General features: G+C 40.2%; 1 protein-coding gene across 4 annotated transcripts in view; it reads left to right on the forward strand.

Moving 5' to 3' along the window:
• Positions 1-27623, forward strand: part of kdm6a (lysine (K)-specific demethylase 6A) — a 222964-nt gene that overhangs the window by 42274 nt on the left and 153067 nt on the right. For all 4 annotated transcript variants that reach the window (XR_009645284.1, XM_060833561.1, XM_060833559.1 and 1 more), the window contains exon 5: positions 11190-11248. Coding sequence is in view for 3 of the 4 variants with exons in the window: in XM_060833561.1 (XP_060689544.1) it covers positions 11190-11248 (59 nt within the window). In the remaining variant the exon portion in view is untranslated. The remainder of the gene's footprint in view (positions 1-11189; positions 11249-27623) is intronic.

Below are 27623 nucleotides of genomic sequence, written 5' to 3' on the forward strand. Positions count from 1 at the left end.
CATCAAGATTGACTCCCATTTCTCCCCACAGCCTTAAAACAAGTTTTTGCATTAGAGAAATTTACGTTGAGCCTTCATCCCTTTTACTCTCAAATATTTTGACGTATTTGCTGATTTCCAATTTGCTCTCCTTGATTAAACCCTGACTTTCCCTAACTTCTGCTTTTATACTGCCCTTCACTGTCTTTATTGACTCAGTTGTCCAAAACATAGGATATTAAACAATCTGTTAATACTTTGTTTATCACTTTTTACTCATTTCCTTGCAAACAAAGTCATATTGGTCCTTTTATCAAGTGGGAATTCTCTTTATTGGTGCCTTTTTCTCTTTCCCTACCTTCTTTTAAAAATGAATTCTAAATGTCAGTTCAGTAGTTGTTCCTGGTACCTTGGGTTCTTATCTCCTTTGAGGAGTTAAAACAAATTCTCTTGTTGTCACACCATTTAGTGACTTTTTTGCTAACTTATTTCACAATTTTAGTGCCGGTGTTTATAAGATATGATTTTCCTTACTCCTGACTTACTCATTGGCATTTGTTCTCTGCAATTCAGACATTGCAACCTAATAAACCTCTTGCTTTGATTAATATTGTCAGTCACCTTCGTAAAGTTAACTAAGCCTGTCTTTAAATTTTTGTTTTCTTCACCCAACCAAGAAAAATCAGTGTTTCTTGGTTGAGCTTGCAATAATTTTGAACAGTCACTTGTTATTTCTTTAGCTAATTAGGAAGTGGATAGATGTGTCATCATACTTGATCCCCATTTCAAATTTAGAATCTTTATCACTAATTCTAGTATCTATCCCACACCATGCCATTTCAGTACTTGTCTAGCCCTTCAATTCTTCTATTTGTCCAAAATTCCACAGCTCTCTATATTAATCTGCACCATTCTATCGTATATTCACAGAGTAAAAAACACATACTTTTCGCAGCAGTCCTGTGATGACTGTCAACTGCTTTGTACAATGTTCTTCTAATGCAATCTTCAAAGTTAATCAGATTGGTGTGGTGAGAGAATGTAGTAGTTCATGCCATTAGAATAAAGATGTGCAGTTGGATTGTCCAAATTAACACCACAACAGCAGCAGCAAATCTCCCATTGAGGGTTTCAGTGCCCACCCTCTTAAAGCCATAGAATCGTCGCACCTCCCCTCCCCTTTTCAAAATAAAATCACGTACAAAGATGGCTTTGTTTTTAAGATTGTTTAATTTTGCACTATTAGTACACTCCATTACATATACATTACATTCGCTTTAGGCATGCAAACATTGAGTACCACAGTCCATTTCAGTCTTTTTTTTTTACTGATTTGGAGGTGCTGGAGTTGGATTGGGGTATACAAAGTTGAAAATCTCACAACACCAGGTTATAATCTTACAGGTTTATTTGGATGGTTGTGGCACTTAATGAAGGAGCAGCGATCCGAAAGCTCGTGCTTCCAAATAAACCTGTTGGACTGTAACCTGGTGTCGTGATTTTTAACTTTTATTTTTACTGTCACTAAACATCTTTGTCTGCCTTCATTGCAATCGTGACACTGTGTCAGCAATCGTGTTCTCTTGTTCTGCCACGTGGACAATTTTCCAATTGAATGGCTCATTAATAGGTTTCATCTGAACAGTCTGGAATTTTTTTCCTTCAGTTTCTTCAAAAACGTTTAAGGGGTTATGATCAGTATATACAATTGTCTCAGACACCTTAACTGGCAACATAAATATTGAAATGTTGCAACACTGACACCAAGCCCAAGGTCTCCTCAATTGCGGAATATTTCTGTTGATGATTATTCCGCTTCTTGGGAAAGTACCCTATAGGTCTTTCTATCTTCTCGTTGTCATCTTGCAAGAGTACAGTACCAACATCCATATCACTTGAATCGATAACTACCTTGAACGATTTTGTACAGTTAGGTGTGGCCAGCACTGGGGTGATGGTGAACACAGCTTTCAGGTCATAAAATGCTTTCTGACATTCTTCTGTCCACTGACATTTTTTTGCATTTCTTAACAGACCTGTCAGTGGAACAACCACACTGCTAAAATTTGGTATAAATTTTTGATTTTTAAAAAAGAACACTCAGTTCCATGAATCATAGTACTTCCCTCTTCGTCGATGGTTTGGGAAACTCCCCAATAACCGTTATTTACGCACCTTGTGGGGCCATCTGTCCATGTCCAATGACCTAGCCTAGGAAGGTATCTTGGGCTTCTGCAAACTCACTCTTAGCCACGTTTATCACCAAGCCTGCCTCCTGAAGTTGATAGATAATTCTGCTACACACTCTAAACGTTTTTTCTATATATGACTAAAAATGACAAGATTGTTTATGTACACCACACAATTGCGTAATCCCAAAATCACCTTATTGGTTTGTCTTCGCAATGTGGCTGGGTGCATTTTTCATACTAAACAGCATGACTTTAAACTGGTACAGTCGAGTCAGTGTCACAAAGCTGAAATATCCTTTGCTCTTTCGGATAGATACTTGCCAATATCCTCTGAGTTAGTCCAACTTAGAAATACTAGTTGTTTGATTAGATTAGGTTACCTACAGTGTGGAAACAGGCCCTTTGGCCCAATAAGTCCACACCAAACCTCTGAAGAGCGACCCACCCAGACCCATTCCCCTACATTTACCCCTGCACCTAACACTACGGGCAATTTAGCATGGCCAATTCACCCAACCTGCACATCTTTGGACTGTGGGAGGAAACCAGAGTACCCGGAGGAAACCCACACAGACACAGGGAGAATGTGCAAACTCCAACAGACAATTGCCTGAGGCAGGAATTGAACCCGGGTCCCTGCCACTGTGAGGCAGCAGTGCTAAAAACTGAGCCACCATGCTGCCCACAAGCCACGGTGCTTGTCCCACCTTTAATGCAGTCTTTCAAATGTGGGGTAGGAGTTAGATTTTGGAACTGCATTGAATTTGCGATAGTCAACACACAATTGTTGGGTTCTATGTGGTTTTGGTACCATTACTATGGGTGGGCTCCAGTTGTTGCATCTCACTTATATTGTTTTTGAACATGCATTCAATCTCTTTCTGGACCTGTGTTAACTTGCAAAGATTAAGTCTTGACAGATGTTGCTTCATTAGAATAGCATTTCCTATATCTACATCATGCGTAATTAGATTGGTATTTCCAGCTAATTCCTACATATCTCCCCTTGTAATAGTATTATCTCTTATCATTTTCCTCTGGAAGGTAACTCAGTAATTTATCCTAGTTTTTGAGAACTTCCTTGTTGTTCAATTTAATTTGAGAAATGTCTAATTCAGAATCATTTGAACTTGGTTCTTCACTTGATGTTGTAACCAGCAGCACTTTCTCCTTTTGCTTTCTTTCCCTATCAAAAGATCTTTTGACTGAAATCCCTTGACACAGATTTCTTTCTATCTTGTGTTATTATTAATTCTTCACCTCATTGAATTTTCTTTTGATTTGATAAGACACACTAAACCTTGCATTTAAGGGTTCAACTACCACTTGTTATAATACTAACACTTATCTCTTCTAGCAAAACTGTTTTCTTGTCTGCTTCCTGTTTCATCGCATGCTGTGCTACTTGTAAATGCTACCTAGCCAGCTCACCCATTCTATTTAATTTTTCCCTAAAATTTGACACAGTCCACAGATGTAGTCTCTGCAATCTGATAAGTTTCTCCTTAATTAATTTCAGTGGTCCTCTCACTTCATGCCCAAAACCTAATTCAAATGGATTGATTTTAATTGATTCTTTTAGCTGCATCCTAATTGAAAAGTAAAAATGGAATTCCCAATCCATGTCCTAACACTTGTTACTATCAGCCCTCAACATGGTCATTAAAGTTTGATGTCACTGTTTTTGTGCTCCCTGCAATTCTGGATTTGAATGGTTTTATTCCTAAAGTATTCATAACTTCCTTACATAACTGATGTAAAATGTTACCCTTGATCCTATTTGTATTTCTAATTGTAGTTCTTATCTAATTTTAAAAAAGAATTGAGTAATTCTTCTACAATTCTTTATCGTGATACTGCATCGTGTAATGGCCTCCAGAAATCTAGTAGACACCTCCATTATGGTAAAAAAAAATAGATTCTCACATTTTGTTTTAGCTAGGGGTCTATGCAATCAATTAAGTCTTTTGTAGAAGTTTCCTCAAATGTGGGAATGGTTATTAAGGGTGTTAGTTTTATTACTGAGGTTTTCCTATTACCTGATGCATAGACATGTCTGGCAAAAGTGAACCACATTCTTATGCGGTCCAGACCAAAAGAAATTTTTTTTTATTTTGGCTTGAGTTTTCCTTTCTCCCAAATGGTCACAGACAGCTAATTCATGTGTTACCCTGCAACACCACCTTTCTATAACCCACCACTGATACAACTTCTGTCGATTTTTCATCTGTTTGTAAATGTGCTAGTTTCCATTTCCTCAAGATTTCATTTCAAGACAGTAACATTCTGGGATGTACTTTTTGATGCAATTGCTTTAGTTTTTCCTTTTTCTGTTGTCACTCAGCTAGCTTTTCTGGGCTAAAAATATCCACTTTGTCCTCTTTGTTCTTGTTTTTTTTGTCAACCATTTGATAAAACGTACAATCTGATAATTGAACTTCAACTTCCTTGTCTTTATTCCTTGATTTCTCCTCCTCTTTCAACCTGTGGCTGTGTAACCTTGTTACTACACAATCAGGAAAAATTCCAGGATATAGTTCCTGTGATTCCTCGATTGTCTATTTTTGTTCTTTCCATTGGTTTTTCAACCATAGTCAGCATTACTCCTACCTATGATCTAGTGAGCTGTAGGTTTGATATCCAGACGTTTCATTACCTGGCTAGGTAACATCATCACTGGCGACCTCGAAGTGAAGCGAAGCTGTTGTTTCCTCTTTCTATTTATATCTTTGTCCAGGATGGGGTTCCTGGGGTTTGTGGTGATGTCATTTCCTGTTTGTTTTCTGCGGGGTTGATGGATGGCATCAGATCTATGTGCTTGTTTATGGTGTTGTGGTTGGAATGCCAGGCCTCTAGGAATTCTCTGGCATATCTTTGCTTAGCATGTCCCAGGACAGATGTGTTGTCCCAGTCGAAATGGTGGTTTTATTTTTCATCCGTGTGTATGAAAAAAAAACACCATTTTGTCTGGGGCAACACATCTATCCTGGGACAGGCTAAGCAAAGATATGCCAGAGAATTCCTAGAGGCCTGGCACTCCAACCACAACACCATAAACAAGCACATAGATCTAGATGCCATCCATCAACCCCTCAGAAAACAGACAGGAAGTGACATCACCACAAACCCCAGGAACCCCATCCTGGAGAAAGATATAAATAGAGAGCAGGAGACAACAGCTTCGCTTCACTTCGAAGTCACCACTGATGATGAGGTAATGAAACGTCTGGATATAAAACCTACACCCTAATCCTCAACCTGAGCTACAAACCTTGTGATCTAGTGAATTCTGTACCAAGGATAAGCTATTTTCTCAAAACCGAAAATTTATCTTTCATCTAAGACCGCTTTGCCACCTTCACTGTGCGACCTCACTTTATATAATGGAACACTGCTCTTATTATCTGAATGGTGATAGATTGGGGAAAGGGAAGTTCAAAAAGACTGAATATCCTTGTACATCAGTTACTGAAAGTAGGCATGCAGGTGTAGCAGATAGTGAAGAAAGCAAATGGTATGTTGGCTTTCATAGCAAGAAGATTTGAATGTAGGAGCAGGAATGTCTTGCTGCAAGTGTATATGGATGAGACCACACACGGGGTAATGTATCCAAGTTTTTCTATCCTTACCTGAGAGATGATGTTTTGGCTTTGGAGAGAATGCAACTGAGGTTCACCAGACTGATTCCTGAGTGGTGGGACTGATATGCAACTGGATTAGTTAGGGTTATACTCATTGACATTGAGAAGAATGAAGGGGCACTCTCAGGTTCTAACAGGACTGCACAGGGTAAATACAGGAAGATGTTCCCAACGATTCTGGAGTTAAAGTTTATGGATTAGGCTATTTAGAACTGAGATGAGAAATTTCTTCATCCAGAGAGTAGTGAGCCTGTGAAACAGTGCCATGGAAAGTGGTTGAGGCCAAAACATTGAATATTTTTAAATAAGTGGTTAGATATACTACTAAAAGCTGAAGGGATCAAAGGATTTGGGGAGAAGTAGCAGCAGATTAGAGTTGGGTGATCAGCCATGATTATATTGAATGGCGGAGCAGGGCTGACTGGCTTACTCCTGCTTCTATTGTTTGTGTTTTCAAAGGATGCAAACCTAGCCTGTCTATCCATTTGTCAAAAGACAATCCTGTCATGCCAGATCATTCTCTTATTTGCTTCTTACACATTTATACCTTTGATTAAATAAAAGCTGACCAGTACTACGCACAGTATTCCAGTCGTGATTTCACCAGTACTCTGTATAACTGAATGATGACCTCTGTACTCCTTTACCCTCATGAAGAATAATATTCTTTTAACTTTCTTTTGACTTGCTGTAATGCATACTGGCCTTTCTTTATTCATGCAGAAGAACCATCTGCATAACAAAGCTTTGCAATCTTTCGTCATGTTGGCAGTTTCTTTTATTAATTTTCGTACCAAAAATTCTTCACATTTCTCCAAATTATGCTCTATTTACTGGATCTTTATCCACTCAGCTGACCTAAATCTTTTCTTAGCCTCTTTCTGTCCCCTCTACAATTTATTTTCCTACCTACCTTTTGCAACAAGTTTGGCAACCTTCCCACTTCAGTAAATTGTAAATATTGAGGTCCCAGCACTCATCCCTGTGGCATATCACTCGTTATATCTTGCATCCGAAAAAGACAATAGACAATAGGTGCAGGAGTAGACCATTCTGCTTTTTGAGCCTGCACCACCATTCAATATGATCATGGCTGATCATCCTTAATCAGTATCCTGTTCCTGCCTTATCTCCATAACCCTTGATTCCACTATCCTTGAGAGCTCTATCCAATTCTTTCTTAAACGAATCCAGAGACTGGGCCTCCACTGCCTTCTGGGGCAGAGCATTCCACACAGCCACCTCTCTCTGGGTGGTGTTCCACACAGCCACCACTCTCTGGGTGAGGAAGTTTCTCCTCATCTCTGTCCTAAATGATCTACCCTGTATTTTTAAGCTGTGTGCTCTGGTTCGGCACTCGCCCATCAGCAGAAACATGTTTCCTGCCTCCAGAGTGTCCAATCCTTCAATAATCTTTTATGTCTCGATCAGATCCCCTCTGTCTTCTAAACTCAAGGGTATACAAGCCCAATCGCTCCAATCTTTCAGCGTAAGGTAGTCCTGCCATTCCAGGAATTGACCTCGTGAACCTACGCTGCACTCCCTCAATAGCCAGGATGTCTTTCCTCAAATTTGGAGACCAGAACTGGGCACAATACTCCAGGTGTGGTCTCACCAGGGCCCTGTACAGCTGCAGAAGAACCTCTTTGCTTCAATACTCATTCCCTCTTGTTATGAAGACAAGCATGCTATTAGCCTTCTTCACTACCTGCTGTACTTGCATGCTTATCTTCATTGACTGGTGTACAAGAACACCCAGATCTCTTTGTACTGCCCCTTTACCTAAATTGATTCCATTTAGGTAGTAATCTGCCTTCCTGTTCTTGCCACCAAAGTGGATAACCATACATTTATCTACATTAAACTGCATCTGTCCACTCCCCTAACTGTCCAGGTCACCCTGTAATCTCCTAACATCCTCCTCACATTTCACCCTGCCACCCAGCTTAGTATCATTAGTATCATCAAATGGGACTGGATTAGGCTAGGATATTAGTTTGGCATGGAAGAATTGGACCGAAGGGTCTGTTTCTGTGCTATACATCTCTATGCCACTATATACTTAATATTTAGGAAGTTCATTGATTGAATCCTGTGATAGCGGGACTGTCCTCTGAGGAGAGAGTTAAATTGGGCCTGTAAACTCTAGTTTTGAGGAATGTGCAATGATCTTTGAAACTTAAAAATTCTTCATGGGGGTCATAACATGGAATCTAGAATTCTGAGTTAGGGGACAGCCTCAGAATAGAAGACAGGCTATTTAGGACTGAGATTAGAAGGAACTTTTTCACTCCGAGGATTGTGGTATTTGGAATTATTTATGGCAGTAGGCTGTGGACACTCCCTTTTATTAAAGTAGAGGGGTTGTTAAGCTGAGATATTAGTAATGAGAGAGAATTCTGCGAGAACATGAAATTTGGCATTGAGTCAGATGATGACCTATGATCAACAATGGCAGGCCAGTGAATAACCTGTTGTTCTCCTATTCCTGAACAAAAGCAATCTCCATAACACCTTTACCACTCTCAGAACACAAAGTATAGAAGTAGGAATTAAACTTGAAGCAAAACATTATTCTTCCACTTCGACCCCAAGCTCCCAAACAGTAATGCTTATTATGGACCTTTTACCACAATTGGCTGCAAAGCACTTTTCTGATGGTAAATTGTGGTTCTGAAAAGTGTCATGTGAATACAAAGTCTGCCTGCTTTGTTGTTTTTAACTAATTTTCCCATGCCAAACTATAAACTTAAGTTGGCACAGTGACGAATTTCCCCGTTTATTTTCCAAACAGTTGCCAAAAAGAGCTGTTATTTCTTTTCTGCCATGTTTTGAAATCCGAACAAAGTCACCTAATTAATCAACTAAACAGGTAGCAAACATCGCCAACCTCCACCATCCTGATATATTTACTCAACTTGTTCGGACCTGTTCTGACACCCTGTGGAGCATGTGGAACTTGAACCCAGGCCTTCTGGAGGTACAGACACTATCACTGAACTACTCGACTTTTTGCCATCACCATCTTAATGCCTTCATTTGGTGCTTTCTAGATGTTTAGAGATGCTACTATACATCTTTTGGAGCAGGTGGGACTTGACCCTCCTGACCCACACTACTTCTGCACCACAAGGGCTCATAATCACCACCGCCACCATTTTTTAAAAAAAAAAGAAACCTAATCTCATAACTAACCAAAGGACTTGAGGGAAACCAATCCTGTTTGTTTTTCAAATCCCATCAGTTAATTAACCAATCGCCCTGTTCAGATGTGATACACCTAATTCAAATGAGTATCATTTGTTTTCACGTCTCGAGTTTGACTGAAAATTACTTTTGTTCAGATGGTGAAATGAGTACATAATAACTGTCGTGCACACTTAATACACGATTAAGAATCTTCCCTCAGTCCAGTTTGACAGAGATCTTTGTGTGACTGGAGAAGTAAAACACCAGATTTGGTTCTCTAATGTCCTTCACGGTGGGAAATAGGCCATCCTTACCTGGTCTAGCCTAAATATGACTCCAGATCTATAGCAATGTGGTTGATACTAATGTGGCCTAGCAAGCCACTCTGCATCAATCACTACAAAGCCTCAAAATAGAAACAAAACTAGGTACTGAGAACAAAAAGGGCAAAAAAAACCCCCTGTCAACCTGCAAGCTCTTCCTCACTGACATCTGGGGGTTGTGCCAAAATTGGGGGAGTTGTCTTTCAGACTAGTCAGCCTGACATAGTCATACCCACAGAATCACAGCTTATAGACCCTGTCCCAAAAGCCACCACCATCCCTCGGAGTATCTTGTTCCACCGGCTGGACAAGCTCAGACCGTTTGCTATCACAGTGGTATACAGTCAGAAGTGAGTTGCCTTCAGATCTAAGCTCTCAGTCTTGCCATATCCAGTCATGAATGATGGTGGGCAATCAAACCACATACTGGAGGAGGTGGCTCCACAAATAACTCCATCCTCAAAATGATGGGAGAATACAGCACACCAGTGCAAAATATATGCTTGAATCATTTGCACAGACTTCATTCAGAACTACTGAGTGGATGATCCATCTTAGTCTCTTCCAGAGAATCCCAGTGTCACAGTTGCAAATCTTCGCTAATTTGATACATTCCATGTGATATCAAGAAATGGTTGGAGGCACCAAATACTGTAAAGATGATAGGCCCTAACAACATTCCTGCAACGGTGCTGAAGACTTGTGCTCTAGAACTTCTGCCCTAGCCAAGCTTACTTCATCTCCCTGACAATGTGGCAAATTGTTCAGATATATTTAAGGTAAAATCCAATCCAGACAGTTACTGCCCCATCAGTCTACATTCAATCATCAGTAAATTGATGGATGGATGGTGTCATCAATATAGCTATCAACAGCATGTACTTCACAATTACTTGTTTACTGGCGTCCAGTTTGGATTGGATCCTGCCAGGGCCTCAGCCCCTCAAATTCAGCTCTTTTGTCCATGTTTGAGTTAATACTGAAATGAGGTGAGAAGGAGTGAGAGTGACAGCCCTCGACCGGAAGGCAACATTTGACAGAGTGGGATCATAGAGCCTCACAAAACTAGAGTCAATGGGAACTGGAAGGAAGAACTAATGATTGGAGTCATACATGGCACATAGAAAGATGGTTGTGGTTATTGGAGGTCATCATTCAAGCTCTAGGGCATCTCTGCAGGTGTTCAGGGGGTGGGTACTATTGCCAGAAATTGAACTGGGCACTACCTGCAAGACCAGGTCAGAGGGTATGAATTCTGCAGGGTGTAACTCTTCACCTGACTCTTCTTTTCTCTTTTCTCTCTTTTGCAATAGTCTCTTATTGTTGGCCTCTACGTCATTTACTGTATTCCCTTTGCCCCTCCTCAATTTCTGCCAAAAGTTATTTTAAAAATTCCAACTACTCTCAGTTCTGAAATAATTCACATTAATTCTGTTTCTCTTCACAGACGGTATCAGACTAGATGAGTTTCTCCAGCATTTTTTTGTTTCTGTTCTCCATCTTTACCATCCTTGATGACCTTCCTTACTTTTTATTAAAGTTGTTCGTTTTTCTATTTCTTTTTCGTCTACTTTTGTTTTTTGGGTAATTGTGACTGGGTGCAGCACATTTATATAGCAGCATTTGTGCAAAAAATAATTTGCAGGTTGGTTTTGAATTTCCAAATGATCTAGTCCATGGTATTGTATCTCCAAAATGCTGCATTTGCGGCTAGTTTGAAATGTACTGACTACTATCTTTTGTAATAATTTTAGGTATCAATTCTACATTCAAGAATTCAGTAAATAAGGTAGTGAGTGTTTGTTCTAACAAAGAGTGTTGACTTTGTTATGTTATTGAATGTTTTAAATATTTTATCTCCACAGAATGCTGCCTTTTTATATGGCCTTGGTCTTGTCTACTTCCATTATAATGCATTTCAGTGGTAAGTAAATTATATATTAGTCTTTAATTGCAATAAGATGGTTTCAAATTAGTTAAGTTTACATGTTTGGAGCAATGCATTTGTTTTGGTGTGACATTTACCAGTTTGCCTTTTTCTGCTAGCCTAGGGTGCATGGTTTGTAAAATTGTTTAACTGAAATCTCTTGTCTCTGTGTAATTCAAGCTGGGAAATGTGGAGTTATTATATTGCTTTTCATCTTTACTTACCCAATTCTGGTTAATTAGACCGTGTCACTGCTGTAAGCCTGTTTTTAAAAAAGGGAATCGATATTTGTTACATCAAATTCCCCATCATCTCTGTGAGCCAATCATTACCCCCTTAAATAATAGTTAGGAAATCACTGAATTTGAGATGGAGATGGTTTAAAAAGCCCTCCATCTTCTGCCTGTGTGTTCTAGTCTCTTGTCACCATGTGTTCCTTTGCACAACCTCTATTCACATGCTTATTTCACACCTTTTTCTATCTCACCACCTTCTCCTCCTTCCAACATGGCCCACCTTCCAATTCAAATTGAAGTGAACCGTGACTCTTTGTCTTGTGGGTGTAACTACAGGAATCAACCAAAAACAAAATAAAGGCTCTGTTATAGTGTTTTCAGAATACTTGCTGATTGTGAAATTCAGTCCTTAAGGCAGCAAATATGAAATTGCTATGATACTATGATTCTATGAAATAAAAATTCATTTTCAATTAATCTGTCTTTGTAATCGGCTCTGACACAAATGACTTTTAATACAGCCTGTTCTCTAACAATGCTGAGACATGTTACTTTAATAAAAAGCATGCAATCCAACTTAAAAAGGACAAGTTTTAGGAATTTTATAATATTGCAGAACTTGAAATGTTTTAAGATTTTACTCCAATTGTAATAGTCTGTGCTTCATTGGCTAAAATAGTTGAAACAAGTCGGGTTGTTTGGAGAGGTGGTATTGCATGGTAATGAAGTTGGAAAGTGATAAAGGACTTCTCATGTTTTGATGTGAAACGAACTAAAATTTAGTTTCCTTTTAACATACTGCTGAATAAACCGAAGTGTGTTGTGATCATTAAATATGTTGGAAGGGTTAAACTTCTGTGTTGTATTCCGACAAATGAGGAAATGCCCAATAACAATTGACCACTGTGAATTACTGCAGCGATATCTCCGTTAACTGCTTTATTTGCAGGGTAACCCCACCACTGGTACATTTTGGACATTCTCAAATCATTGAGATTCTAGTCTGTATGGAATCATTCTTCTCCACCAACTCCCTTTTCATGTTTTTGTTGTGGGAAGTGAATGTTTTTTTGACATGCAGTGTTTAAAATTTAGCTTGCTACATTTTACTGCAGACTCCGTTTTAGACTGACTCTTTTGTTTCTTCCTTTTGTGAATGTGAATAAAATGTGCTTTTCAAAAATTCCAAGTCAGGGAAAGTGCTTTAGTTTCTGGTACTTGAGTCAAATTTTGACCAGTTTTAATACTTGTATAATTTACCAATGAGATGTCAATTTTGTCAGTATGTAGGCAGTCCGGGAGAGTTTGTGATAAAGTGAAATCTTTGTAGCTTCTTTGGGCTTAATTTTCCAGAACTGGTAAGGCTGTGACTTTGGTTTTATTTGGTGTTCTTTTGATGTGAAAGATTTATCATGCACCCAGTTAGTGCCTTTATTTCCTTTTTGTAGAAGGTTTGATCAATGCAGAAGCAGCAAGGACAAATAGAGTAACTAACAAAATTGTGGAGATTTGGACTTAGTTTTGAAAAGCTCCTTCATTTTTTGAAATGACCGCAGCTTAAATTTCTGTTTCAATTATTGACGAGTTGCTTTTTAGAAATTTGCTTGTTTGTATGCATTATATATGGCATGTTGCAAGTCTTTTTTCCAGACTGGGGTTTTCACTGTAGCTCCATATAACCAGTTTTAGTTGATGAGTGCTATCTCACTAATTGTAAAGTTAATCTCGATGGGTTATTAAAACAATTAGATGATAGGTGGCATTGACGTTACTTTGTATCAATCTTTGGGGAAGAAAAAGACTTGCTGCACTTATTTCTTCTAGATATGCCATATTTGTTAATTTAAAATTTGAAGTGTAGATATTTCATGAGCAATTTGTTGTGTCTTTATTTGAAAACTTAAGCATGAGAAAATCTTTCACAAATTTTGAGGGATAAGTTGTGATAAAATTATACAACTAATTATACGATTAAATTGTTTTGACAACTGTCAGCCTAAAATCTTTTTAGAACCTTTTTGGATGACTATTGTTAGTGCTGTGGACATAGCAGGGATCAGTCGAAGTTAACTAAACTTCTGGTTTGCGCAATGTTTAAAGTTAAGCTCTTGACTTCTTTGAGAATTGCATACTGAAGTGATAGATTCAGGAATTATCTCTCATCCCCCTTACTTGGAGTCTACCAGATTTAATGACGTGAAAGGTGCTTTCCTTATAGATTCCAGTGGTCATGCATGAAAAAACTTAAATGCTGCTTGTATTGTATTTTAACTGATCGATGTCACTCAGTCTCTTGTGTGAAATTGTTATTGATGGAGATACATGCCCAACTAATTTTTGTCAAACTTCTTACTATGGTGACTCACCTGTTAGAGATAGTAGCCTGGATTTTGTTGTGGTTAAAAAAAAAGTTTTCCATCGTTAATTTCTAAAACTGACAACTGAAGAGTTCAAGTATGCACAGTTGAACATGGAAATCTATTAGATTCTACACTGTTGTGTGCTTTTGAAATGTCTCCAGGTGATAAACAATTCAAAATTGCTGAACTGTTTGAAAACTTTCTCTTTATGTTGTAGCCATGATGTTATCTTAACCTGCCTGCTCACTTACAGATGAATTATAGCTGGATTTTTATTATGTACTTAAAGTCATAATGCTGAAGAACTTGCCAGGTCCTAGAAAACATATTTGCACAATGTTATTCCTTTTTGTGATTTCATAGGTTTGTAATTTTTTAAAGCTTGCATTATATTTCAGCATCTAATGTGTATACTCCAACCTTTCCTTCCTCTATATAAAGATTTTAAAGAATATTCTTCAATATGTTTGACTGCTTAAATAGCTTTAGCTCATTGTTCCTGGCCATTGGAGAGCAACTCTGAGACTACTGACTCTTTAAGGATAGCATTCTGAGGTCTCTGGTGAAAGTTGTTGCTTTGCCACTGATATTGAAATTTAGCTTGATGGTTGTATCTATAAACTTTTGTTCTGTTACACCTGTATAGCTAGAACCATTAAATAATATAAACACCACTCTTTCAAGTATTTGGAAGTTGCTTATGTGCAGTTCAGCTTAATAGGGCATTGAAACTCGTAGACCAGAGATAAGTAACTGCTCTGATTCCATTATGTTTAAAATTTGAAGAGTTTGCTTTTGAAGAATAAATTTCAATATCCTTCATAATGGGGGGAAAAAAGTCTCAATTTATAATGAGTAGGAAAATAGCATGAGGTAGGTGAGAGTCCAATTGGCCAGAACCTACTTTTGAATATTGCAAGCCACAATGATGAATTTTCAGTCACTGTAGTCTTTGGTTATGTGAGCGCATTGCAAAAGATCAATTTTTGACTCAGACCAGGGAAACCATTGGAAGCAGCAAGATGAACGTGCTTTTTGCGTGCTTCTTTTTAAACATCTTTTTCTACTCTGAGCTTAGTTTATTCCTATGGAAAACTGATAACATGCCTGCTAAGTGCTTTGAAATATTTTGATATATAAACCCCATTAGCTTGAGGTGGTACTTTATTTACAGAGAGTGTGTTGACATGCAGTTCCAGGATTCACAAATCTGTGCAAACAGTTAGTTCAGCTGAATTTGACCAAAAAAAAAACTGCAGATGCTAAAAATCTGAAATGAAAACTGCTGGAGAAGCTTGGTTCTGATGAAGCTACTGGACTTGGAACATTATTTTTTTTCTCCACAGATGCTGCTAGACCTGTTGAGTTTCTTTGTTATTTGGCCCTTCAAGTCTGTAGCAGGGAGCATTAACCATATTTCCCAATCTGAAGTACACCCCTGAATTAATTAGATCATCAGCATTCCCATTACATGATCCCAATTAACCTAAGCAGTCAATGTGGGAGAGTGTAGGGATTTGAAAATGTGGTTGGCTTCCCTCACAGGTAGCAATTGTTGACTGTATGGATGTGTCCATTAGGGCACTAGCAAAGCAGCATTTGACAACACAAAAGGCTGCAAGGTGTTAATGTTATCATTACACATTTATTCCATGGCAATCTATCATCCTGCAAACAAAATTACTGGCCTCATGAGCTCCAAATAGAATGAGCAGCAGTAGGAAATTTCCACAGATTCAAAAGGGAACCATTGTATAAAGAGGGAGAAACCATGATGATGTTGTTAAATCCATTTGTGCTCCCAAATGGAAATTGGTAAGTTGGTTATTTAGAAGTAACGTGAACATAGAATCGGAAGCTGATATGGCAGTATGTCTTAATTATATAGAAATTATACCCCCCAACAAAGTGTTTTCTGACTAATGTACGCCATGTTGTTCATGCTTCATACACGCCTCCTCCCACCGACTTCACCTCCCCACAGTGGTACATCCTATTATAGTCACTGTCTCCACCACCACCGCTCAGCAGCAGTGTGTACCATCTACAAAGATGCACTGCAGAAATTTACTAAGTTGCCTTAGCACTTTCCAAACTCATGGCCACTTCCATTTAGAAGGGCAAGGGCAGCACTTACATGGGAGCACCATCACCTTCAAGTTCCCTTCCAAGTCACCAACTATCCTGACTTTAGAATATATTGCCGTTCCTCCGGTGTCACTGGGTCAGAATCCTGGAGCTCCTCCTTAAGAGTATTTAAATGTCACTATACCTCAAGATGGCAGCAATTCAGGAAAAGCTGGTCATGAGTTGCCTTAAAGTACAATTAAGGATGGGCAATAAATGTTGGTCGAGCTAGCAATGGCCACATCACAAGAACAAATCAAAGTTTTGCTTCTCAGTGCATTCAGCTGGAATGACATAGACCTCTCAAATGTCAGGTTTTGAATGTATTGTTGGATTTAAGGGATGCAGTTTTAATAAACACATGGACTTTGACATTTTTCTAAAGTACAGCAACTTTCTACCCTTCCTCAAACCTGCAAACGACAGTATTATCAAACACCGTTTTCCACAGGCATGAACTAAGCTGTTAGCCAGGTGATGAAGCTTGACAAATAAGTTTTAAAGCGTTTATGATGGGTGGGAAGAATGTTGAGGAGGTGCAGTTTAATGCAGGAAATTCCAGAGCTTATGACCTTGCCATCTGGCCATTGATAGTTGAATGATTACAGTTGAGCTTGCCCAAGCTTCCAGAATTGGAAGAGTACAGTTACCTGAGAAATTTAGGTAATGTGGAGCTGCAGGGAATTAAGAGTGGCATTGCTAATCAGGGATAGTTTCACTGCAGAAAGGGAGTGCATGGAGGAGGGTCTGTCGACAGAATCAGCATGGGTTGAAGTCAGAAACCGGAAAGGAGCAGTCACTTTATTGGGAGTTTTCTATATGCCCCCCAATAGTAAGAGACACAAGAGCAGATTGTAAGGCAGATTTTGGAAAGGTGCAGAAGTAACAGGATTGTTGTGTCATTGATGGGAACCTCCTTAGTTCAAATAGTTTGGATGGAGCAATTTTTGTCAGGTGTGTCCAGAAAGCATTCCTGATGGGCTAACTAGAGGGGACGCCATATTGGATTTGTTGCTTGGCAATGAACCATGCCACGTGTCAAATCTCCTGGTGGGAGAGCATTTCGGTGATAGCGATTACAAATTCCTGATCTTTTGTTTTAGTCATGGAGATGGATAGGAGCAGACGGTATGGGAAAGTATTTAATTGAGGGAGAGGGATTTACAATGCTATTAGGCACTAGCTGGGAACTGATGTTCTCAGGGAAATGCATGACAGAAATGTGGAGGTTGTTTAGGAAACACTGGCTGATAGTGCTGGAAAGGTTTGTCCCACTGAGGCAAAGAAGGGGTGACAGGTGACAGACCCTTGGGTGACGAGGGATGTGGAGCATCTAGTCAAGAGGAAGAAGGAAGCTGACTTAAGGTTGAGGCAAGAATCAAAACGGGGCTTTAGAGGGTTACACGGTAGCCAGGAAGGAACTGCAGAATGGACTTTGAAAAGATAGAAGGGGGCATGAAAAAGCTTTAGGGGTAGGATTAAGGAAAATCCCAAAGCGTTCTACACTTACTTGAGGAACGAGAGGCTGACCAGAGTGAGGCTAGGGTCAGGTTAGGGGGAGTGGAGAGAACTTGTGCCTGGAGTTGGAGGAAGTACGAAAAGCCCTTAATGAATAGTGTTTCAGTATTCACGACTGCGAGGCACTTTGGCGTTTCTGGGGACAGCGTGAAATAGGCTGCTATGCTAGAACTGGTTGATGTTAGGAAGAAGGATGTGTTAAAAATTTTGAAGAACATTGGGATGGATAAAAACCCTGGGCCAGATGGGATATACCTAGGTTACTAAATGAAGCGAGAGAAAAGATTGCCTTATCTTTGCGTCTTTACTGTCTACTGGAGTAGTGCCAGATGATCGAAGGGTGGCAAATGCTATTCCCTTAAGAAAGGGAATAGGGATAATCCTGGGAATTACAGACTAGTCAGTCTGATGTCAGTAGTGGGTAATGTATTGGAGAGAATTCTGAGACAAGATTTATGATTACTTGTAAAACCATAGTTTGATAATAGATAGTCAGCATGGCTTAGAGGGGGCCAAGTCATGCCTCAGAATCCTTTATTGAATTCATTTAGGATGCCACAAAACATGTTGATGAAGGTAGAGCAGAAGATGTGGTGGTACATAGATTTTAGCAATGTGTTTGGTAATGTTCCTCATGATAAATTTATTCAGAAAGTAAGAACATGAACATGAACATAGAACAGGGAAATCTGGATGTCTGGTGATAGTAGATGGAAAGTGTTCAGCCTGAAGCTCGGTTACCAGTGGTGTTCAGCAGGGATCACTTTTGAGATCTCTGCTCTTCGTGATTTTTATCAATAACTTGGATAAAGAAGTGAAAGGGTGGGTTTGTAAGTTTGCCAATGGCACAAACATTTGTGGAGTTGTGGATAGTGTGGAAGACTGTTGGAGGTTACAATGGGACATTGCCAATATGCAGAGATGAGCTGAGACGTGGCAGATGGAATTCAACCTTAAGTTGTTAGGTGCATCATTTTTGAAGGCTGAATTTGAATGTAGATTAGAGTTAAAGGCAGGATTCCTGGCAGTGTGGAGGAATAGAGGGATCTTGGGGTTCACGTCCATAGATTCCTCAAAGTTGCCACCCAAGTTGTTAAGGTGTATGGTGTGTTGGCTTTCATTAGCAGGAGGATTTATTTTAAAGAGGTGCAAGGTTATGCTGCAGATCTATAAAGCCCTGGTTAGGCCGCACTTGGAATATTGTGTTCTGTTCTGGTCATCTCTTGATAGGAAGGATTTGCAATTTTAGATGGGAGCAGAGGAGATTTATCAGGATGCTGCCTGGAATGGAGGGCATGTCTTATGGCGAAAGATTGAGAAAAGCCAAAGCTCCCTCCATTGGAGTGAAGAAAGATGAGAGGTGACTCGATAGAGGTGTACAAGATGATGAGAAGCATAGGTGGAGTGAATAGTCTATCACAACTGGACATAACTTTAAGGTGATTGGTGGAAAATTTAGGGGAGATGTCAGAAGTAAGTTCTTTACATAGTAGGTGCATGGAATGCACTGCCAGCAGTAGTGATAGTATCAGATACATTAGGGACATTTAAGTGACTCTTGGATAGGCACCTGGGTGATAGTAAAAAGAAGGGTATGTAGGTCAGTTTGAACTTTAGAATAGGATAAAAGGTCAGCACAACATAGAGGGCTCAAGTTCCTATAGTGTTCTGTACCCTTCTATATGAAGGGGTGAAACACAGCCTTGTTTCTTAGCTGGGAACAGGTCAGCATGTGTGGTAATTGCCAAATGTGACTTGGGTAAGTTAGCATAAGGGTAGCTTTTGTTTTGGGTATGTTTGAATTAAGTTTGTTGCATTGTTTGCTTATCTGAATCCTGTTACATATTCCCTAACTCAGAGTCATAGAGATGTACAGCATGGAAACAGACCCTTCGGTCCAACCCGTCCATGCTGACTAGATATCCCAACCCAATCTAGTCCATATTGCCAGCACCCGGCCCATATCCCTCCAAACCCTTCCTATTCATATACCCATCCAAATGCCTCAAATGTTGCAATTGTACCAGCCTCAACCACGCCCTCTGGCAGCTTATTCCATACCCGTATCACCCTCTGTGTGAAAAGGCTGCCCTTTTAGGTCTCTTTTAGATTAGATTAGATTACTTAGTGTGGAAACAGGCCCTTCGGCCCAACAAGTCCACACCAACCCGCCGAAGCGCAACCCACCCATACCCCTACATTTACCCCTTACCTAACACTACAGGCAATTTAGCATGGCCAATTCACCTGACCCGCACATCTTTGGACTGTGGGAGGAAACCGGAGCACCCGGAGGAAACCCACGCAGACACTGGGAGAACGTGCAAACTCCACACAGTCAGTCGCCTGAGTCAGGAATTGAACCCGGGTCTCAGGCGCTGTGAGGCAACAGTGCTAACCACTGTGCCACCATGCCGCCCACTGTGCCACCATGCCGCCCAGATCTTTCCCCTCTCACCCTAAACCTATGCCCTCTAGTTCTGGATTCCCCTACCCCAGGAAAAAGGCTTTGTCTATTTATCCTATCCATGCCCCTCATAATTTTGTAAACCTCTATAAGGTCACCCCTCAGCCTCCGACGCTTCAAGGGAAACAGCCCCAGCCTGTTCAGCCTCTCCCTGTAGCTCAGATCCTCCAACCCTGGCAACTCCTTTGCTCTTGAAGCATTAAGGCTAATTTGGTGTATGCAATATGTCATAAAAGTGGTGTGTTTGATTGCTTTATTTCACTCTGTATTCTCAAAACCAAAGAGTTTCTTCCCTGTCACAACATGGATTAATGTGATTTTAGAAAGTGTCCACCATTGCCCAATTAACAACAGTTAGAGATGGGCAGTGCACCATCTCACGAGATCAAATCATTAAACACTGGATCTTGTGCTTGGTAGTGAACCAGGCCAAGTGTTTGATTTAGTGGTAGGTGAGCACTTTGGAGAGAGTGACCATAATTCAGTTGATTTAGTTTAGTGATGGAAAGGGCTAGGTACATGCCACAGACCAAGAGTTATAGATGGGGGAAGGGCAACTATATTGCAATTAGGCAAGACTTGGGAGGCACAGAACGGGGTAGCAAAATGCAGAGGGTGGGTCAGTTGAAATGTGGAGCTGGTTTAAAGAACAGATATTGTGTGATCTTGATAGGTATGTGCCTGTCAAGCAGGGAGGAAGTGATAAGGAAGGGGAACCGTGATTTACTAAATAAATTGTATCTCTTTGTTAGGTGGAAGAGGGAGGCTTATGCGATGTTGAGACGAGATGGTTCAGATGAGGCGATGGAGAGTTACAGATTAGTGAGGAAGAATTAAAAGAGAGAGTTAAGAGGAGCACGGAGGGGACATGAACAGTCTTTACCGGGTAGAATAATGGAGAACCCTAAAGTTTTCTATAAGTATGTGACGAATAAAAGGATGACTAGGGTAGGAATAGGGCCAGTCAAAGACAGCAGTGGGAAGTTGAGTGTGGACCCTGTGGAGATCGGAGAGGTGCTAAACAAATATTTCCTATCTATTTTCACTCAGGACAAGGAGAATATTGTAGAGGAAAAGACCGATATGGACTATTAGACTAGAAAGGATTGTGGTTACTAAGGAGGTGTCGTCATCAATTCCTAGAAGATGCAAAAGTAGATAAGTTCCCCTGGGCCAGATGGGATTTATCAGAGGATTCTTGGGAAGCTAGAGAGGAGATGGTGGAGTCTTTGGCCTTGATCTTTGAGTTGTCATTGTCTACAGGTTTAATACCAGATGACTAGAGGATTGCAAATGTTGGGCAGTAGAGATGACCCAGGTAATTATAGACCAGTGAGCCTTACTTCTCTTATGGGAATGGTTTTGGAAAGGATTATAAGAGATGGGATTTATAATCTCCTCGCAAGCAACAATTTGATTGGAGATAGTCAACATGGTTTCGTCAAAAGCAGGTCGTGTCTCAGAAACCTCATTGAGTTTTTTGAGAAGGTGACCAAGCATGTGGATGAGGAGAAGGCAGTTGATGTGGTGTACATGGACTTCATTAAAACTTTTGATAAGGTTCCCCATGGTTGGCTTTTGGAAAAAAATGTGGAGGCATGGGATTGAGGGTGATTTAGCAGTTTGGATTAGAAACTGGCTTTCTGAAAGAAGGCAGCGAGTGGTGGTTGATCGAAAATATTCAGCCTGGAATCCGATTACTAGTGCTGTTCCACAGAATCTGTTTTGGGACCACTGCCGTTTGTCTTTTTTATAAATGACTTGGGCATGGATGGATTAGTAAATTTGCAGATGACACTTGCAGAAGTCAGTGGAATGGTGGACAGTTTGGAGCAATGTTGCAGGTTGCAGGAGGACTTGGATAAACTGCAGAATTAGGCTGAGGGATGGCAAATGGAGTTCAGTGCAGATAAATGTGAGGTGATTCACTTTGGGAAGAATAACAGGAAGGCAGAATACTGACTCAGTGGAAAGATTCTTGGTAGTGTGGATGTGCAGAGGGATCTTGGAGTTCATGTACATAGATTCCTGAAAGTTGCCACCAAGGTAGATAGTGGTGTTAAGAACTGAAATGTGTTGCTGGAAAAGCGCAGCAGGTCAGGCAGCATCCAAGGAGCAGGAGAATCGACGTTTCGGGCATGAGCCCTTTTCCTTTCCTGAAGAAGGACTCATGCCCGAAACGTCGATTCTCCTGTTCCTTAGATGCTGCCTGACCTAGGCTTTTCCCGTAACACACTTTCTGCTCTGATCTCCAGGATCTGCAATCCTCACTTTCTCCTAATGCTGTTAAGAAGGCATGTGGTGTGTTAGGCTTTGTTGGTAGAGGGATTGAGTTTCGGAGCTGTGATGTCATGCTGCAACTGTACAAAACACTAATATGGCCTCATTTGGAATATTGTGTACAGTTCTGGTCGCCCCATTACAGGAAGGGTGTGGAAGCATTGGAAAAGGTGCAGAGGAGATTTACCAGGATGTTGCCTGGTCTGGAGGGAAGGTCTTATGAGGAAAGACTGAGGGACTTGGGTCTGTTCTCATTAGTGAGAAGGCTAAGAGAGATTTAATAGAGGCATACAAGATGATCAGAGGGTTCGATAAGGTGGACAGTGAGAATCTTTTTCCTCGGATGATGTTGGTTTGTACGAGGGGGCTTTGCTGCAAATTGAGTGGTGATAGCTTTAAGACAGATGTAAGGCAGGTTCTTGGAGAGTTGTAAGGGTGTAGAATGCCCTGCCTGCCAATGTAGTTAACTCAGCCACATTAGGGGCATTTAAACAGTCCTTGGATAAGCATATAGATGATGGATGGGGTAATGTAGGGGGATGGCCTTAGATTAGTTCACAGGTTGGTGCAACATAGAGAGCCGAAGGGCCTGTTCTGTATTGTTCTATATTCAATGCTTTCCTTTTCAATCGGTCTCATGGTTAAACCCTGGTTTGCTTTTATCTGCATAAATAGTGATTCAAAGCTCTCCTTTCAATTGTTTAAGTGGTTAATTCAGCTATGTCTTTGTAAAACTATAGTACGCAGTTTGTTCCTGCGGTTGAAAGCAGCAACATCGTGGACGGCAGAGTGGTTAGCACTGCTGCCTCAGTGCCAGAGACCCAGGTTCAATTCCCGCCTCGGGCAACTGTCTGCGTGGGTTTCTTCCAGGTGATCCGGTTTCCTCCCATTGTCCAAAAATGTGCAGGTTAGGTGAATTGGCCATGCTAAATTGCCTGTAGTGTTAGGTGAAGGGGTAAATGAAGGGGAATGGGTCTGTGTGGGTTCCTTTTCGGCGGGTCGCTGTGGACTTGTTGAGCCGAAGGGCCTGTTTCCACACTGTAAGTAATCTCATCTAATCTGGAACTGGAATAAATTGTGTTGGAAGCTTTCGGTAACCCATAGCTCAACAACAGTAATTTTAGGCATGTTGCTTCAGATTGTTTTCAAAAGGTCCTGTTCTCTTTTAGATTTAATTGTAAGCCAGAGTTGAATAATTCATATTGCTGCAGAACCAAATGTGCAGCTTTGTAAATATGTACTTCATAGCAACAGTAGTAGTTCTGATTGTAAATTGAATTGGTAACAGGATGGTGAGACCTAAGTTCTGGAATATTGGGCATTTGGCCATATCAATACAAAACACCTACAATGTAGAACTGACTTTTCAGACTCCTTTCCTGACTTCAGTATATTTATATGGTGGCTTGGCTCCATGAATCATTTTCAGAATGAAACAATGTCAGATAATTCTGGAAATGCGTAGACTAGTTAATATCTTTAAAGGAAAAGCACTGGCTGTCATTTTCAATGTAAACTGTTGAACACTATAGTAATGGAAAAGATTTATAGTAGTGTTGATGGGGAAGGAACAGCAAATATTTCAGTTAATGAGGAAATTGATGGCCTGAATGGCTTTCAAAGTGCTCAAAGGAAACTTTATAGATGCATAACATTTTTAAAGACACAGTAGAAAGTCATTAAAAATTAGAATGTGAAAATGGCTAAGATGCATTTTTTTTTAATGGATGCAAGTCCTCAAAGCTATCTGGTAGCTGTTTCCTTTACAGAATCAGAGGACTACAGCACAGCCTTCAGCCCATTGAGTCTGCATCAGTCAAAAACATCCACTATTTTAATCCTATTTTCCAGCATTTAACTCATAGCCTTATGTCTTGGCATCACAAATGTACAGCTAAATATTAAATATGATAATTAGTCTGTCACATAATTTGTCGGGAGGTCACTCCTCAGTGAGGCACAGCATTGTTTATTATCATCTCAAGTGCACAAGGAGTTTATGTTGCAGCCCTAGTTGCTTAGGGGCCCTGGCTTATCCTATTCCTGTTTAACAAGAGCTACTCAATCTGGTAGTTTGTTGAAAAGCTGGGGTTTGTCACAGGTTGTGGAAAAATTCACAGAATAAACCATTATAAATTAGAGTAAGACCTCCTGCAGATATAGAGGTCTAAAATGATAGTCTGTGAATACATAGCAAATGGTTTCAGTCTTGTCAAAACGTAATAAGTGATTGTTTTAATAATGAATCTTAAACCTCTGTCAAGGAGTTCTTGCATTCAAAAAACAATGATTTCTAGTTTGTGTTTATGGGCTGCAGGAGTCTGTTTGGGAGAGCACTTGTGCATTGCACCTGCTGAGTGACAAATTGACTAGGTGTGTATCAAAGGAACCCTTAATCTGGACTTTCCTGCCCTTTCATCTTGAAAATTGATTTAAGGAGTAAACATGACATTGAGTACTTTGCAACAAAATTAATCAATGCTTAGTATATCGTTTAAAATAATTTAGGACCATGGATATGTACAAATGTCCATCGACTACATAGAGTCATAAACGTACAGCACAGAAACAAATCCTTCTGTCCAACTTATCCATGCTGACCAGATATCCCAACCCAATCTAGTCTCCCCTACCAGCACCTGGCCCATATCCCTCCCAACCCTTCCTATTCATATACCCATTCCGATGCCTTTTTAAATGCTCTAATTGTACCAGCTTCCACCACTTTCTCTGGCAGCCCGCTCCACACACCCACCACCCTCTGTGAGAAAAAGTGTCCTCTTCGGTCTCCTCTTTATCTTTCCCTTCCATCCTAAACCTATGCCCTCTAGTTCTGGACTCTTCCACCTCTGTCTTTGCTCCAGAGAAAACAGCCCTAGCCTATTCAACCTCTCCCTATAGCTTGAATCCTCCAACCCTGGCAACATTCTTGTAAATGTTTTCTGAACCTTTTGGAGAATTGCATGCTATATTCCAAAAGTGGCCTAACCAATGTCCTGTAGGTCTCTGTGGTCAACAATTAATTGTACCATCTAATTGCAAGCATTTACTTGATTAACAAAAGCGACTCAGCATTTTTGCCCTGTTTCCCCCCGGAGTGTGAACATGTGATTTTGTCTGCAGAAGGGTGGCCGTTTTTCTAAAATTAGTAAACTGCTTGAAATGGAGGGCAGCAACAGCAATTCTTCTTTACTCTTTCACAGAGATGTGCATGTTGCTAGTTCACCCAGCATTTATTGTCCACACCTAACCGCCTTGAAGTCAATGGTGAGTTGCCACATTTCATTCTGTAACTCCAGTGGTTGTGAACACAACATATTCTGGAGGCTTATTTTCTGAAGAAAGGCTAAGCGAGCTGCCTCTGAAATACTCTTTTAAAGGTATTTGAATATTTTGCATCCAGTGATTGTACTTCAGTATGGCTCATTAAAATGATTCAGAATGTGCTGAAAAAGATGCAAGATATATATGATAAATTTGGTTGGTCTGATCGAGAATGAGCCCAGCTTTCTTTAATTCCTTGTGCTGAGTTCAGCGGTTGTGTTGCTACATCAGTTCCTCCTGAGCTTGAACAGACTAAATGGATGTTATCCAAGCCTGTATTGTCAAATCGCCTACCGAAAGTCTATATTTAGATTTTGCAAAGCAAAAGGTGATCAAACCTAACCATTGGTGGATGCTATAGGGTATAATCAGAAGTGACTGGTCTTGTTGTAGGCTTCTGAAACGCATTATTGACAATTGTGAGCCAGGAAACTAACTTTTTAGATCTTGTTTGTTTTTTTTTACTCAATGCATTGTATGTGCACAGAAATGAATCTCAGAATTGACACTAGAATTATCAGCTGAGCAAAGCTGACTTTGTTGGAAGCCCAATCCATGCTTTCCCAAAACACTTTGAGCTTGATTTGCAATAACCTCAGCAGATATAAATAGATGTTCAGAAAAAGTTCAGCAGTTTGGGCACAAATCTTTGTCAATATATTAGTGTACACATTTTTTTTTTTAAGAGGTGTCAGTTGGAAGCCTTCAGAACCTTTCAGTTGAGATAAGAAAACTGATGTGCTGAATGGATAGAATCCTTATAGGACCATCTACATGTTGACATAAAAAGCTCTTTTGTATGCATTTTCAAGAAATCTGCTCCCTCTAAACCCTTTTTACTACAATTATCCCAATTAATTTTGGGGTAGTTGAAATCCTCAAGTATAATTCAATTTTTTATTATTAGTTTTAAACTCCAGTGAATTGACTACATATCTCTCACCATTTGCCTACTGTCTTTTTGGGCATGAGCTATAGTACATTTCTAACAATGTAACTGCTCCCTGTTTATTCCCAATGCCTACTCTTGACATTTTATCTGAACCCTTTCAAGATGTCATCCCTCCTTTTACAGTAATTAATTTTCTAATAATGCAGCACCACCTCCACTTTTGCACCCTCATCTGTTCAATTTGAAGATCCTATACCTTTGAATGTTAAGTTGCCAGTCATGTCCTTCCCTTAACCACATCTGTGATGGCAACAATATGAGAGTTCCATATCTCAATGTACACCCTTAACTCATCTGTCTTACCTCTAGTTCTCCTGAAATTTAACGTTGGTCATCCGGTGTCACCTTACTCCTTTGAGACACCACATGGTTGAACTTGCCCTGCCTTGGTTCCTTTTTAAGTTATGCCATGTTACTATGGAACTACCCATGCTAAACTGGTTTAAAATTCTTTCATATAGCATTAGCAAGCCCTCCTTCAAGGATATTAACCTTATTCTAAATTAGGTGCAGACCATCCCAATTAAAGAAGTTTCTGGGAAAGATGGAACAGCCTCAGTGACCTCAGAATCTAAAACCCCCTCTTCCTACACCAATCCCTGAGCCATGTATTCACCTAATCTATTAGAATCATAGAATCCCTAAACTCTGGAAGCTGATTGTTCAGCCCTTCGAATCCATTGAGCATTCTGCCCAGATCCCCTTCCCTACCCTCTCCCTGTAACCCTACATTTCCCACCTAGCCTGTATATCCATGGATGCTGGGCAATTTAGCACAGTCAAATCCACCTACCTTGCACATGTTTGAACTGTGGGAAGGAACTGGAGCTCCCGGAGGAAACCCATGCAGACAGTCACCCAAGGGTGGAATCCAACCTGGGTCATTGTGAAGCAGCACTAAGCCAAGATATTGCCATGATTAGTACGTACTACTGGGAGTAATCTTGGATTACAACATTTTGAGGTCCTGCTTCTTTAATCTACTGCCTAGCTCCCTGACTACTTGATACAATACCTCGTCCTTTGTTTTACCTATGTTGTTGGTACCAATGTGTACCGCTACCTCTGACTTATCACCCACCCCCTTCAGGATGTCCAGTAGATGCTC

Source organism: Hemiscyllium ocellatum, chromosome 12, assembly GCF_020745735.1.
Source record: "Hemiscyllium ocellatum isolate sHemOce1 chromosome 12, sHemOce1.pat.X.cur, whole genome shotgun sequence".
In the NCBI taxonomy this organism is placed as follows: domain Eukaryota; kingdom Metazoa; phylum Chordata; class Chondrichthyes; order Orectolobiformes; family Hemiscylliidae; genus Hemiscyllium; species Hemiscyllium ocellatum.